This window comes from Sorex araneus, chromosome 6 (assembly GCF_027595985.1).
Source record: "Sorex araneus isolate mSorAra2 chromosome 6, mSorAra2.pri, whole genome shotgun sequence".
NCBI lineage: Eukaryota > Metazoa > Chordata > Mammalia > Eulipotyphla > Soricidae > Sorex > Sorex araneus.
The window spans coordinates 13,572,484-13,587,137 of record NC_073307.1 but is presented as its reverse complement, the minus strand read 5'-3'; the positions used below and the strand labels follow the sequence as shown (position 1 = coordinate 13,587,137).

The following is a 14,654-nucleotide window of genomic DNA, read 5'->3' as shown; positions in this document are numbered from 1 at the left end:
AACTGCCAGTAAAGGAAGAATGACAATTTACATACCATAGCAGGGTAATTGGCCAGCCCCTGTCTTAGTCACTGCCTGAGTACTTGAGACATCCTGGGAAATCCCTATCTGGAAGAGAAGAAAAGTTAAAATCACAGTTGCCGTGCTTATAACTTTATTCTCTCTAATTCATATGCAAGAGTCACTGCAGATCATTTTTAATGAAGAGCGACTGCTGTGACTTTCTTTCCTAAGTGAACTGCATGTTCTTTCAAAAACGTTTGAATTTTTGGTCTCAACCGAAAAGGTCTACGAGATTTGTGTTTCTCTTTTCCCTTGTTTTCCAAGACTCCAGGAAAAACAACTTCGATGGAACATTTTGTAGAGGGCACAACTAGAACAAACAATCCAGAACATTCTGCAGAGCAAACTGAGGTAAGGACACACATTTCTAGGAGGTGACTGACTCACATCTAGAATTCATAGAATTTCTAATAATGATGCGATGATAAGAGAATAAATGACTTATTTGCTTTCTTTAATTAAGATGTGTTCTGTAGCTTTCAACAACTCTATATAACAAAGAAAAAGAATTGGGTGATGGTTGTATTTTCCTTAAGCCATCTGAGCAGTTTCTTCTTTTATAAAATAAAATTATATCCATAAGTTTTCACCTCCCCAGTTCTATGTGCTCCATATATTTGCTCTTTATTTTGAGAAATTTGGTTCAACTTAGAATTTAAAGAGATCATCGTATTGCTATAATTAACAACAGAAGATATTATAGTAATGAGGAATCTGTAACATAATATATGCATACACAATACCATAGCTTTTGTTCCGTTACTGTTTATTTCACCAATGCACCCTGACTGAAAGAAGTAATGAATGTGATTTCTAAAAATGTTCAGAGATAAACAAAATATACAGAAAACTTCTTGTGTTCACAGAAGTATTTAAATTGGCAACATTGCAATTTAACTCAGAAGTTGACATGAGCATTAAGGTAAATGAGAAATGTCCAGCTACTTCTAAAGTACAGACTAGAGCAAAAAATTGTTCAGAAGTGGATCCTTAGTAGAACCAAACTAAAATTATTTGTGTTTACTGCAATATTAAATGCCATCATTAACAACTGGGAAGTGAAGCAATGACAAATGAAAAATTCCTCTCCAAACTCTACTTGGTTTTGTTTAATTTAATTAATTTTTGGTAGAACTAGGAATTGAATCCATGCTTCATACAATCAGGGCAAGTGGCCTAACTCTGAGCTAGATCCCTGGACCATGCTTCCTTTTAACACATATCTTAATATATATTTTACAATATATTATATGTTTATTATATATTATGTTTAATATACACTAATCTTCAAAGAATTCTCTGATTAAACATGAATGATTAACAAACCATTTTATTACCATAGTTTCTCTTGAGATTTAGTAAGTAGTTTAGTTATTCTTAATCATAAAATAAGAAAGGTCAGGAGATTTATAATTTTTCTACAGAAAATTATCTATGCAAAATGTATTTAATTTATTACTTTTTTCTGCAATATTTTTTTCTGACTATTCTTCTTATGTTTTGTCTGTCTGTTTGTTTCGGGGTGCTGCTCAGGTGCCAGAAGGACTATGCAGTGAGGGGTCCACTCCTAGACTCCCCTAAGCAGTGTCTGATGCATCTCTTTGTCACTCTATCTGATTATTCTCAATCTAGATGCCCAGAAGGTGGGGCCATATAAATGTGTGCTGGGCACAAAGTTTTCTTTTTTTTAATTCACATTGCAAACAGAAAAAGGATTTTTTCAGGAGCCCAAATATACTTTCTACGTGTATTTAGAATGGGAGAACCTTGAACTTTAGTGTGAATTATGATACACTGTGGAACTTATTCAAGGTGTGACAAATATGCAGAACACAGGAGAGTTTTAGGGTAGTTTACTACTTTTAGACATTTGTCATTCTACATTTCTCTATAGTGTTTGATCTCTCTAATGGTCAGCCTCAAGAGTAAACTCTAAAGACAAACTATTAATTAGAGTGGAAGTGATGTGTCTATGGTGGTCCATCTATTGTAATAAATGTGCCACTCTAGTGAGGGTTGTTTATATTGGGGGAGGCTAGATACATGGATATAGGAAATATCTGGATAAATTTAGTACTATCCTTTCAGTTTTGTCCTGAATCTAAAGCTGCTTTTGAAAATATAGCCTGCTCAAGAAAAGAGATGTTATGCTTCCTTCTTAGAAATTCTGGTCCCGTGATTAAGATACCTCATGCCTAACACGTCCCCACAGTGACTGGAAGGTGTTTTTGCAGTAAGACCCAGTGGTCCAGAGTCCAGGCTCCACGTGCCTTTCTGTGTTCAGACACACTAAGGTTGGCTCACGACACCTTTCATATCAGACATACCTATCATTTATTCTGTCCTAATCCAGAATGAGTACTGTTTCTTAGCCAGCTTTCAAAAACACAGGGAGGGGCTAGAGCGATAGCACAGTGGGCAGGGCGTTTGCCTTACAAGCAGCCAACCTGGGTTCGATTCCCAGCATCCCATATGTTCCCCCGAGCACCGCCAGGAGTAATTTCTGAGTGCCTGAGCCAGGAGTAACCCTTGAGCATCGCTGGGTGTGACCCAAAAAGTAAAAAAAAAAAAAAAAAAAAAAAAAAAAAAAAAAAAAAAAAACCACAGGGAAATCCCAATTGCAAAGAATGTAACATAATTGTATAATTGTTACCTGGATTCTGTGATATTACTTCTGGAAAATAGCCAAAGTAATTTCTTGACATCAGAAGCAAGAGTATTATGAATTTGTTGACCCAAAGAACAACAACATCTTTTAAAATGTAGTCTTAAATAGGAAGAAGCTAAGCTTCCTATTCATCAGCCTGGATAGGAATTATACAATATAATCAAACATACAACACAAGTAATTAGTGAAAATGTAGAAAAATCGTTTTATAAAGCTTTTTTGGGAGGGCCATGGAAGGGCCTTCCGAGCAGTGTCAAAGTTCTAAAGCTACTCCTGGCAAATTTTGGCCTGGCAATGAACAGCTGTTCGAACCTTGCAGTGCTGGGGGCCATTAAATTTACACTCGATGGTGATTAGGGGTCCACACAGTGATTGGATCAAACTCGGTTTCTTGCAGATGTAAGGCATGCAGGCTCTCTCCGAGGACCATCATAAATCATTTCTAAAGAAAAAAGGCCCTTGAAATCCCATGATGATTGCCAAAGAGCATTTCCTATAATTATCTCTAGCAAAGACCATCTTGTTTTGAAAATATTTCCTAATTATTCATCAAGATCTTCAAAAAATTTTGTGGTCCACAGTAACTATTGAGCCTAAAACTGAATAGCAGATTTAGCGATTACACAAAGCACCCATTTCATTGTATTATGTAGATAATTCAAAGATGTCACAGAAAAAAGACTATTGAGTTAAAATAGGAAAAACATTTCTCAAGTGAGTTTTGCTGGTGGTTGATTTAGACAGAGGGGAGACAATTTCCAGAGCTTCTGCACTTTAGATGAACACCACAAACCCAGGGGCCGGGGGAGAATAAGTCTTTAACTTTCACATGTTGTCAATGATTTATTAATAATCTAAATTTGTAATACTTGTGGCTTTATCCAAATGACTAAAATTAACAATACTAAAGAATATATACCCATCTTTACAACATAACTGTATGCTGTTTATTGTGATAAGTAATTAGCTGCAATTTTTTTTTCTTTTTGGGCCACAACCGGCTATGCACAAGGGTTACTCCTGGCTTTGCACTCAGGGGTTACTCCTGGCTCTGCACTCAGGAATTACTCCTGGCAGTGCTCAGGGGACCATATGGGATGCTGGGAATTGAACCTGGGTCGGCCTCGCGCAAGGCAAACACCCTACCCGCTGTGCTATTGCTCCAGCCCCAATTGGCTGCAATTTTTAAGTCATCTTGCAACCATTTATTTATTCATTCACTCATTTATTCATTTAACTCAGAACTTTACACAAACTTGCAATACTTCAGCCATATGGATTGCTCTTTACTTTTTTCTTTATGGCATATCATTCTTTTGATTCTTTAGATTATTGATACATCAACAAAGCTCACTTTTTTAGAAATGTTTACTGTGTAAATACCTAAAATATCCTTGAGACTGACCTAATTCCAACAAGTATGATCATGTTTCTTGCAAAATGATTGAAATCCAAATTTATGAAATCCTAAGTTTTTATTTTCTATTGTAGAGATGCATTTATAATTTATGAGGGGATTGTTTTAGTAAATGATTCACAATCTAAACTGTAACACAGAATTTATTCAACAACAAGTCTATATGAAGAACTATGGTGAGAGGTTACTGCTAGAATAATATCTTTTTATGAATCACAACAGAGCAGTTGGTCAAATGTGTGGAGTTTGTAAAGGACAACATTTGTCCTGTTTATTGACTTATCAACTGTTTAGTTTGTTTCATCTATCATTTATTTACTTATTTTTAGTGTGCCCAGTCATCAGGAAGAAAGAATTTGACAAATTCTCTTGAACAAAAGATAAGGTGTTTGGAAAAGCAGAGAAAAGAGGTAATTTAGAAATATTAGTTGAAGCAGCAGGTGTTGTGCTTAAGAGTGTATGACTTAGTCTTTTTAATTTTGTTACTGAGTCATAGTACTTATTTCCAGGATACTGCATGAATTTTGACAGCAAATACTTTTTTCCTATTCACTTCCCTATTACTCAGGCTCTCTGCGTTTGGGCAAATAAATCAAACTGTAAGTCACAAATTCCATAATTATAAATTTCTTAAAATGTATCTGTTTCCTCTATATGGATCATGAAAACTTCTCAGCTCTGCCCTTTATGTTTTGCAATTTGACACACCTTGAAACTCAAACTGTCAACACCTTTCCGTATAGTTGACTTTGGTGCTCTGACTACATGAATTGGACATCCCATTGCATAGAGCTGAAAATGTCATTCAAAACTTTAAAAAAAAATAGTTTGTTTCTAAAACGTCATTGGGAATGTGACTGATATGAGTTGCATTTTTTTGAGTTTAATGAATGCTAAGACTTCTTTATTCTTCTTGACAAAGGAATGAGAAGTGTGACAATTTTAGCATTCTGTTTGTTGCCAAGTTTTATTTTCTTTCATAAACTGTTCTACAGGTCACATTCTACATGTTTTTTTCTATGATTCCTACAACTCCTTCCTGAGATTGCATAAAATACTGTGCCCTTTTGAAAATTACTAAACTACAACAAAGTATTGTCACCAGAGCAATCTGGCATCTCGATATAACATTATATAGTTGTGTTACAAAATGACTATCTATTTCAGCATAAAAGTTCCCTAGTAATTGCCATTCTTTGTAATTGGAAGTAAGTTTTGCTACCTTTTTGTCAGTGTGACTGTTTTTCATCTTTTGGCACACATTTGATTAGTGTTAGAATCTCTCATAATGCAGGAAATTGCAGGTTTCCTTCACAAGGAAATGAAAGCACTGATCATATTGCTTCTTCTTCCTTCTATTAGCACATAATGTTAACACATTAAATTGTTTGGGGCCTAAATGACTTCTAAACTTTGCCTTATGTAAACCTTGTTTCTTGAGAATCTTTACTTTACAAAAAGTAATAGGATCCATTCACTGAATATCGGTTACAAATCATGTGTTTATTTTATGAAGCACAGTATTACAAGCAAACGATGATCTAGTCACAGGTTTTGGAATGTTAATATAAATTCTATTTTAACAAAGCTGGGAAAGGGTCCAAGAGACGTTACAGAAGGTAAGGCACTTGCCTTGTTCATGGTCCCAGTTTGATCACTGGCACTGGTGAACATGGTCAGGAGTAAACCCTGAGCACTGAGCCAGGAGTGAACTTTGAGAACCACCGAGTATAGCCCAAAACACAAAATAAAATAAAATAAAAAGTTGAAAAATATTTTGTAGTAATCTATGTTAAAAAAGGAGAATTTTGAAAAAAATCTTCCAATATGAATAAATATTATAAGAAACCATTTTTAATGTTTTTTTTCTGAATTCTAGTTGAACTAAACAGATAGGATTAATTAAGCGAAGTAAAAAGATAGTGACAACATGTTCAACAGACTTATCAAGATTTATTTAAGACTTCATCGTTTTTCATATGTGACCCAGTTATCAAAAGTTGGGTTTGTGTTTAATTCAATCTTCCCAGTTCACCAATTTTTGACAGAAGGAACACTGCCTTCTTTGTGGCTATCAAAATCTCACTTTAGAAGAGTGAGTTGAAAGCCAGAGTCAGAGAGAATACAGCAGGTGAGGCATTTTACCTTGCAATCCCCAACACATATATGGTCACCCATGGTTACCAGGATCCCTGAGTGCAGAACCAGGATGAAGCCCTGAGCATCACTGGGTGTGGTCCAAACCCCACACCCTAATTCCAAAAGTGATTTGAGGGCCAGAAGGATTGGTTATGGGTAAGACCTTGCATGCAGCCAACCTGGGTTCCGGGCTCTACATCTGATTCCCCCTAAGCACGGCCAAGGGGACCCCTGACCACAGAGTTAGAAGTAAGGGTTGAAAAGATTCCGGTGTACATACCCCTCCCCAAAAGAAAAAAGAAAGATTTTATTTTGACCAAGCTTCCAAACAGGTAGAAATTCTTTGTTGACTTACCAAATTTTAATACTTTTAGCTCCTAGAAGTCAACCAGCAATGGGATCAGCAATTTCGAAATATGAAAACATTATATGAAAAAAAGGTAATGCCTTCTCTTTGTTTGGAGTTTATTTCAATTGGTATTATAGGGGGCCCAAACGTGTTAAGATTTTCATTGATTTCAGTTGAGAGAGATTTTTTGAAAATTGATAGAGGCCTGGGTGGCAAATGCATTATTGGCCTTTTGATGCCAAACAGCATGGCAAAAGAGTAGTACAAAAACTTTCTCTGGGGTTTTTATCACCTTTATTATGTAGCACTGCAGCACTATCATCCCGTTATTCATTGATTTGCTTGAGCAGGCACCAGTAACGTCTCCATTGTGAGACTTGTTGTTACTGTTTTTGGCATATCGAATATGCCACGGGTAGTTTGCCAGGCTCTGCCAATTGGGCAGGATATTCTCAGTAGCTCACTGGCCTCTTTTAGAGGGACAGAGGAATCGAACCCGGGTCAGCAGGGTGCAAAGCAAACACCCGATCCACTGTGCTATCGCTCCAACCTTTATCATAATAAAATAATTTTCCTGGCGTTGGCTTTGTTACCACCAATGATATATACAGCGGGTCTATCTGAGGTGAGACATAGCTTAAAGTTCATACGTTTTCACATAATTCAAGCACTCTATTCTTACATTGGCTGGCACAAGTCATTTCTCACAAATATAGACAGAAACAGTAGTAACCTTGTGAGGAAAGGAGGGTATTTCCTCCACTCACTAAAATGCTCTGCCCAGGATCATTAGCCTTGATGAGGAAGGAATTTGGGGATAACATTATCCTTATAAAGTCCGTTTGTAATGTGCCATCAATCCATGTTTAAAAAGAAAAGAGAGAAAGTAAATTCCCCCGGAATAATTCAGAATTAAGAAACTTAACCACAAGTGACTAATACGCACTCCAGCTCATTTCTTCCCCATTTTTGATATTCAGAGAAGTATTGAATTTAGGAAATGTCCCCCACTCCACCAGACAGACCAGGGCTGCGGCCCCTCTGTAACTTTCAACCCTGTGATCAGCTTCGGGAGTCTCCAAATCTGAAAGACCCTGAGCCCCCCGTTGAATGTTTAGGCCGCCTGCCAGGGCCAGAGCGGGGCTGAGAATTCCCAGGCCTGGGGAGGTGCGTGCGTGGCCTCTCTGGACCACACAGTCTTTCTGACTAAGCAGCAACGGATGAAACAAACAAACAAATAAAAAAAGCAAACAAACAAACAAACAAACACCGAATCCGTCTTCCCAGTGCTTGGGGCATGCAAAGACCGGCCTAGTCTGCTGCTCCCCGTGGGATCTGGAAGCCTGCAGGGAGAAGTTGGGTCTTTCCCTTATTTTTAGAGGAGGTTCCGTTTTTCCATGCAATGAGCTGGCTCTTAAGCGGGCCACGCGGGCTGGGGGAAGCGGAAGCTGCGCTCTCCGGGGACTCCTACAAGGGGCAGGTCTGGTTGCCAGCGCGCAGATGACGACGAAAGCGCCGGCTCTGTGTGCTCAAGCTCTCTCTCTCTCCCGCCACCACTTCCTCAGGTCACGGAGTTGAAAACGAAACTGGACGTGGCCGAGAGATTGCTGAGCGCGCTGGAGCCCGACCCGCCGCGGGACGCCACCGCCGAGCCGCCGCAGCGCGCAGAGGTGGGCGCGCGCCCCAGCATCCCCGGCCAGAGCATCCGCGACCTGCGTCTGCAGGACACGCACCTTGCAGGGAGATCAGTTCCTGCTGCTGGCTCGGCGACACGAACGCCAGCCCAGGAAAACTTCTCCAGAACGCTTCGGGCTTTAGCAGCAGGACAGAACTGATTCATAATATTTTTCGAGCTGCGGAGCCAAGGAGCATAAATAGGGATTTTTTTCTTTTGTTTTCTACACCTACTTATGAATTTTATTACTCGTCTTAATAATAACACAGGATGGCATCTTTGGGGGCGATGAGAGTTTTATAAACAGGACTTTGACAATCACAAAACCAACATTTGACAATCAATGCTCGACTGTTAGATTTTTATAATACAACTGAAAGAGGTCCTGATGAGCTACTCGCCCCCATCCCCGCCCCACCCCCTCCCCGAGCTTTTTTTAAATTTCTTTTTTTTTTTTGCTTTTTGGGTCACACCTGGCGATGCACAGGGGTTACTCCTGGCTCTGCACTCAGGAACCACTCCTGGCGGTGCTCAGGGGACCCTATGGGATGCTGGGAATCGAACCCGGGTACGCCGCGTGCAAGGCAAACGCCTTACCCGCTGTGCTATTGCTCTCCAGCCCCTTAAATTACATTTTTAAAAGTAGGTCATTCTCATAATCTCTTTTAGCAGTCTCAAACCACCTGTCAGAGAAATAACTGCTTTGCCGTCTTAAAGAGAAAGCTAATGAGTACCAAGGTCAGATGACTTGAGATGGTCAAGGAGTATCAGCGAAGATGGAACTTGAACCTGTGTCTAGATTTTAAACTCAAAGTTTCCATTAATTCTTGCTGGAAACATGTACAGTGGCCATTCAGATGGTTTAATACAAAAGAAGATATTCAGAAAAATCAAGATGTAAATATCTGTATACAAGTACAAGTACAATCTGAAGCATTGGCTGTACTTTCAAGCATGCTTCGATCTGAGGTCAGTCAGCTGGGAATTTCCTAACTGGCTGGGCCTCTGTCACAGTGAGTCAGGGAGCCAAGGTGTAGCACTTCCCTTTGGGAAATGTGCTAACTCTTTCCTGCTCCATTCACACCCTAACCAGGAACCAGGCTACCCCCCACCCAACCCCAGCAGCTGGGATGCTTTTCTTTTGAGTGGCCCTAGAAGAGAAAAGGATTGTTTCTTTTGTTGAACAAGGAACCTGGTGCAGCTGGAACAAAGAGCCCTTTATCAGAGCACTTGCAGAGACAGGCAGAGACCCCAGAAGCTTCGAATCCTGTTTTTGATGGTTGAGGGACAGGGAGGGCTGTAGTTAGAAAGAAAGGAAGCTTGCAATCAGGTTGGCTAAAGCAAACTAGGCTGAAGTGCCTCAAACTAAAATTGGTGGTCTAATATGCACATTTAATGATGCCTTGGCGAAAGAGGGACTGGTCACCTTCCCATCCTGAGCCCGTCTGTGTCTGGGAGTTGCAGTTTCTTCCAGGTGGCAGAAGTGTGTGGCTGTACCAACACTGGACAAGCACTCTTGACAGCCTCTCAGCTATCTTTGCTTTACTCAGTCCTGATGCAGTTCTTGTTTTATAATCTTAAGTTTTGTGTTTTTTAGCATTGGGTTTTGTTTTTTGTTTGGGGTCACACCTAGCAGTGATGAGGGCTTACTCCTGACTCTATATTCATGGTGCTCAAGGGGACTGTGGTGCCAGGGATCAAATCAGAGTTGGCCATGTGCAGAGTAAGCACCTTAACCCCTGTGCTGTCTCCTTGGCCCCTTGTTTTACGATTTTCTAAGTGCATAGGCCCATTGCATTTAGACAAAATGTTTTCATTTTTAAAGAAAATCACTTAAAATAGACCTCTTTTTTAAACCATTTGCAGCCATACTCAGCTGTGGCCAGGGAATACTCCTAGCAGTGCTCAGGAAAACATATGTGGTGCAGGAGATCAAATTCAGGTCAGCCACATGTAAAGCATCTTACAATCTCTCTGGCCTAAAATAGATTTCTTAAAATAGATCATTTAAAGTTAATTACGTTACTAGGAAACATTAATTACTAAACTACCAAACATATGTAGCTACTTTCTCATCTTGATTTACCTAAATTCTAGAATTAATTAATTTGATTGAGTTAAAATTTCAGTCTCTTGACACAGAATATAGCTCAGTGCTAGAGCACTTGTCTTGCATGTGTGAGTTCAATTCCCACTTACACACACACACACACACACACACAAATTGATAAAATGAAAACAAATCTCAACTTCATTAAGAATCCAATTCACTCTTCCTCTAAACTTCATTAAGAATCCAATTCACTTCTCCAGTTTACTCTCTGCAATATATATTTGAGTTAGAAGACAAATATTTTCTGAATTTACGGCCGGTTCGTGCCTAAGCAACCAGCTTTGCTTTAGTTATTTAAGATGTAGGTCCCTGGAGATAATCTGAAACTTGGATGAATGATGGTGTTAGAGCCGCCAGGTACTGAACTCAAGGTCTCTGACAGGAGAGGTCTTGGCTCTGCCACTGAGTCACATCCTCAGACCCTCGTGCGGGTGGGGGTGGGGTATGTGTCGTATTTTCCAGAAATTTTTCTCTGTCCCTCCAATCTCTTCTCTGTCTCTCCAGTACAGAATGAGTAGACTGGGTTTTAATATAGTGAGTGTTTCTATTGCAATGATTCTTTTTTATCTTAGGAACCCCCAATTACTCTTACAGAGTACTTGCTCCATTATCGTTTAATAGTCATAGAATCAGCTTACTCTGTTGAATGGTTTTGACCCTTGAAAGTGATGCTTAGAAATTTTTGTATATTTTTCTTGGGGCTGTTGATGTCTTTTTCTGAGGTAGGGGTGTCACAAAACTTAAGAGCACTAAAGAGAATAAAAAGATTTCTTGTACCATAATCCTCCCACCCACAGAATATGACCTTAACGTTAAGGAGGTCCTGTTTTTTTTATTTGATTTCATTAGCAATCTTACAATATCACTGTGATCTGATTTTCTTAATTTTTACTTCAGAAGGAAAAGGAAGGCGTACATAAAGAATTACATGACTTGAAGAAAGAGAATATGCTTTTGAAGGAAAAAAATGCTCTTGCAAACAAGAAGAAGGAACATTACGAATGTGAAATAAAGCGTCTCAATAAGGTATCAGGGCTGGCCAAGCTGGGAAGATCAGACATAAAAACATTCCAGACTGAAAGTCCAGCAAAAATCCCTTCTACATTGGGACTCTCGGACTTATGGAAGAGAGTCTTTTTAATTTTATAAATCACTCCTATCTGTAATTTTCAAAACGCCCTGCTTGAGGTTTACAGAAATCCATTCTACAAAGAATCACTATGAAAAAGCGAGCACTGTAGCACTGTCATCCTGTTGTTCATCAATTTGCTCGAGCGGGCCCCAGTAACGTCTCCATTGTGAGACTTGTTACTGTTTTTGGCATATGGAATATGCCACAGGTAACTTGCCAGGCTTTGCCGTGCAGGCAGGATACTCTTGGTAGCTTGCCGTGCTCTCCGAGAGGGACGGAGGAATCAAACCCTGGTCGGCCATGGGCAAGGCAAACCCGCTATGCTATCACTCCAGTCCATAAAAAAGAGAAATAAAAGAAAATGAGAGAGGACAGTTAAAACAAAAAAAAATGTTTTTTTTTAAATTTTCTGTTCTTTAGTTCAAAGAACATAAACCAGGTAGTTATATGAAATGATACCATCTCTTTCTGTCAACCACAAAACAGATCCTGAAAAAAACAGACTTCTCTTTAAATTCCTCCCTGTGGAGCTGGTGCTTGGTAGATGGCATGGAGGCAGGTTAAATGACACTCCTCAGCCCACCCCTGGCCTCTGCACCTCAGCCCTGCCCCCCGGGGTCAAGATGGCTGCCTTCCCAAGAATCAATCTAAAATTCACCTTTAATGAATTTTAAAGGTGTCGCTTGGGAAAATCCAAGTGGTTTGAAGTTTTAGCTCTAACTTTATTGCAAGGTGTTACCTGTGATTTGTTGCAAAAGAATGATGTAGATCTGTGTGTGTGTGTGTGTGTATGTGTACATGTACATGTTTTATAGACAAATAGTTTACTTTTCTCAACAAATACTTTACTTTCCTAGGGGCAAGGGATCACTGACTTATTCAGGGAACAACTTAAATCTGTTAATGCTGCTTACTTTTCTAAGAACCAAATTATGGGTGGACAATGTAGGCTATGATTTAATTAGATAGGCACCACTCAAGCACGATATTTTTTGACCAAAGCCAGAGCAATTGTCTTCTAGAATAAAAGTAGGTGGTTGGAAACACTCGTAATGCTTATACTTTGGACTGTGTGCCATATTGTACTTAACTAGTATTCAGAGTGTCATTTAAATATCAAAGGGTTAAGTATAGTTGAAAGAGCACTTTAGAAATGCCATGTTCAGTTTGTTTGCAGGGCAAATCATTGTGCAGGAGCAAAGGGAAAGTGGAGAATGACTCATAAACAATATTCATCTCTGTCCTCTCAGGGAGCAAACTAATATTTAGAAAATGAATCTTCCCTTTCATGCTAGAACGCCCTTCCCCAAATGAATTAGAGGCATTACCATTGAGATTCTTTTAAAACTGTTCTCCTTTTTGATGTTTCTCTAGTTCATTTTTCTTAATTTAGGCACTAAATTCTAAAACCTGTAAATATAAGTAGTCAAGAATTCTTTTATTCTTTTTATTTTTTTGCTCATGTTCATGTGGACCTTAAGTTTTATGTGTTTTTATAGTTATCAAGAATTAAGTCAGAACAACACTAATTTTTGCTCTATTGCCTATGACCAAATCTCACTAAGAAAAATCTGTATCAGTAAATAATTTTGAGAAATATCAACGAAAAAGGACTTTTCTGCTATGCTAATTAAAATTCCCAATCTAAATCTAATTGGAGCGATAGCACAGCAGGTAGGGCATTTACCTTGCCTGAGGCCAACTCGGGTTTGATTACTCTGTCCCTCTCGGAGAGCCCGGCAAGCTACTGAGAGTATCCTGCCCTCACGGGCAGAGCCTGGCAAGCTACCTGTGGCATATTCGATATGCCAAATACAGTAACAACAAATCTCACAATGGAGATGTTACTGGTGCCCACTCAAGCAAATTGATGAACAACGGGACTACAGTGCTACAGTGCTACAGTGGTAATTTAAACTACATACTATACTTCTAGTATTTATTATTTTGTTGTTTTTTTCTTAAAATTTCAAACTGCCTAATATATGTTCAATGTCTCATGTTTATTATGTTATTTGTTTCCTGTTTACAATCATGCAGGTAGGATTTTGCAGGCTAGTTGCTACATTAAACAGTGGGCAGAGTTGAGAGCTCATAATACTTAATACAGCTCATAATACTTAATACTTGAATATGGTTCATTATTCTTGAAATGCAAAGTACAAAAGGAACATCTTAGTTGAAACATAATTTCGTATTAATGTACTAATTTTATGACAATGAAGTTATAAAATATAATTTTAGCATGTACATAAATGAAAAAAAGAGCCATCATGTAATAGCTATCATGCATTTCTGAGCTTTTCTCTCTTGTCAGTGCTCTAGGTGCCAGAATAGGACCTCGCTTACTGCATGTTCTTAAATGTTTGCTAGATAAACGATTTAATGAGCTTAACTAGCTGGTGCATAAAATGTTCAATGGTCAACTCTGGATCTAAGATTTATGATTTAAGAGGCATAATGCATTGCATACAAGTAATGAGAGAAACAAAAGGGTGTTCAAACAGGAAAAAAATTCTTTCCACAGAGCTATCCTTTAAGCTGTTTCTTCAAAAAATATAGATTAAAAAAGTGAGGAGTCGTGAAGTGGGTAGTTTTTCTCATTTAGCACATGCACGGGGAGATCCTGAAATGTAAGAAATGATGCCATTGCTGTGAAGATTTTTCTTTTTCTCTTTTTCAATCACTATAATAAATAGAAATAATTCAAAATGTCGATTTGTGCAGTCAGTTGTGCAAACCCTGAACCGTAGCCTGGGGTCTGGAGCCTGCCTTTCCCGCACAAACTGACTGCCTGCTGAGTCATTCACCCAGAAATTTGTAAGAAGTCAGCCTCATAATTAACATATGGTTTTCAGAAGTCCACACGAGTATGTGCACTCAGTTCTACTTATTGGCTTTGAAGGAACTACCCAAGGGCATTGTTTTCATCCAGTTCTTAAAAAGCCAGATGTTTTAACTAATGGGAAAGAAATTACCTGAGGCTAGGCAGCCAGCGCCACCCATGGGCAAAACTGATTTGTCTGGGGTCTCACCAGGGTGAAGTGGACTGAAGCCTTGTTTAATAAAGCATACTGGTCACTATTTCAGACCATGGT

The 14,654-nt window shown here is 39.0% G+C and overlaps 1 protein-coding gene across 1 annotated transcript in view; it reads left to right on the top strand.

Annotated features, from left to right (window-relative positions):
* Nucleotides 1–14,654, top strand: part of TNIP3 (TNFAIP3 interacting protein 3) — an 85,108-nt gene that overhangs the window by 51,236 nt on the left and 19,218 nt on the right. Inside the window, exons 4-8 of the mRNA XM_055141966.1 lie at nucleotides 328–414; nucleotides 4,478–4,558; nucleotides 6,662–6,727; nucleotides 8,202–8,384; nucleotides 11,322–11,450. Coding sequence (XP_054997941.1) covers nucleotides 328–414; nucleotides 4,478–4,558; nucleotides 6,662–6,727; nucleotides 8,202–8,384; nucleotides 11,322–11,450 — 546 coding nt within the window. The remainder of the gene's footprint in view (nucleotides 1–327; nucleotides 415–4,477; nucleotides 4,559–6,661; nucleotides 6,728–8,201; nucleotides 8,385–11,321; nucleotides 11,451–14,654) is intronic.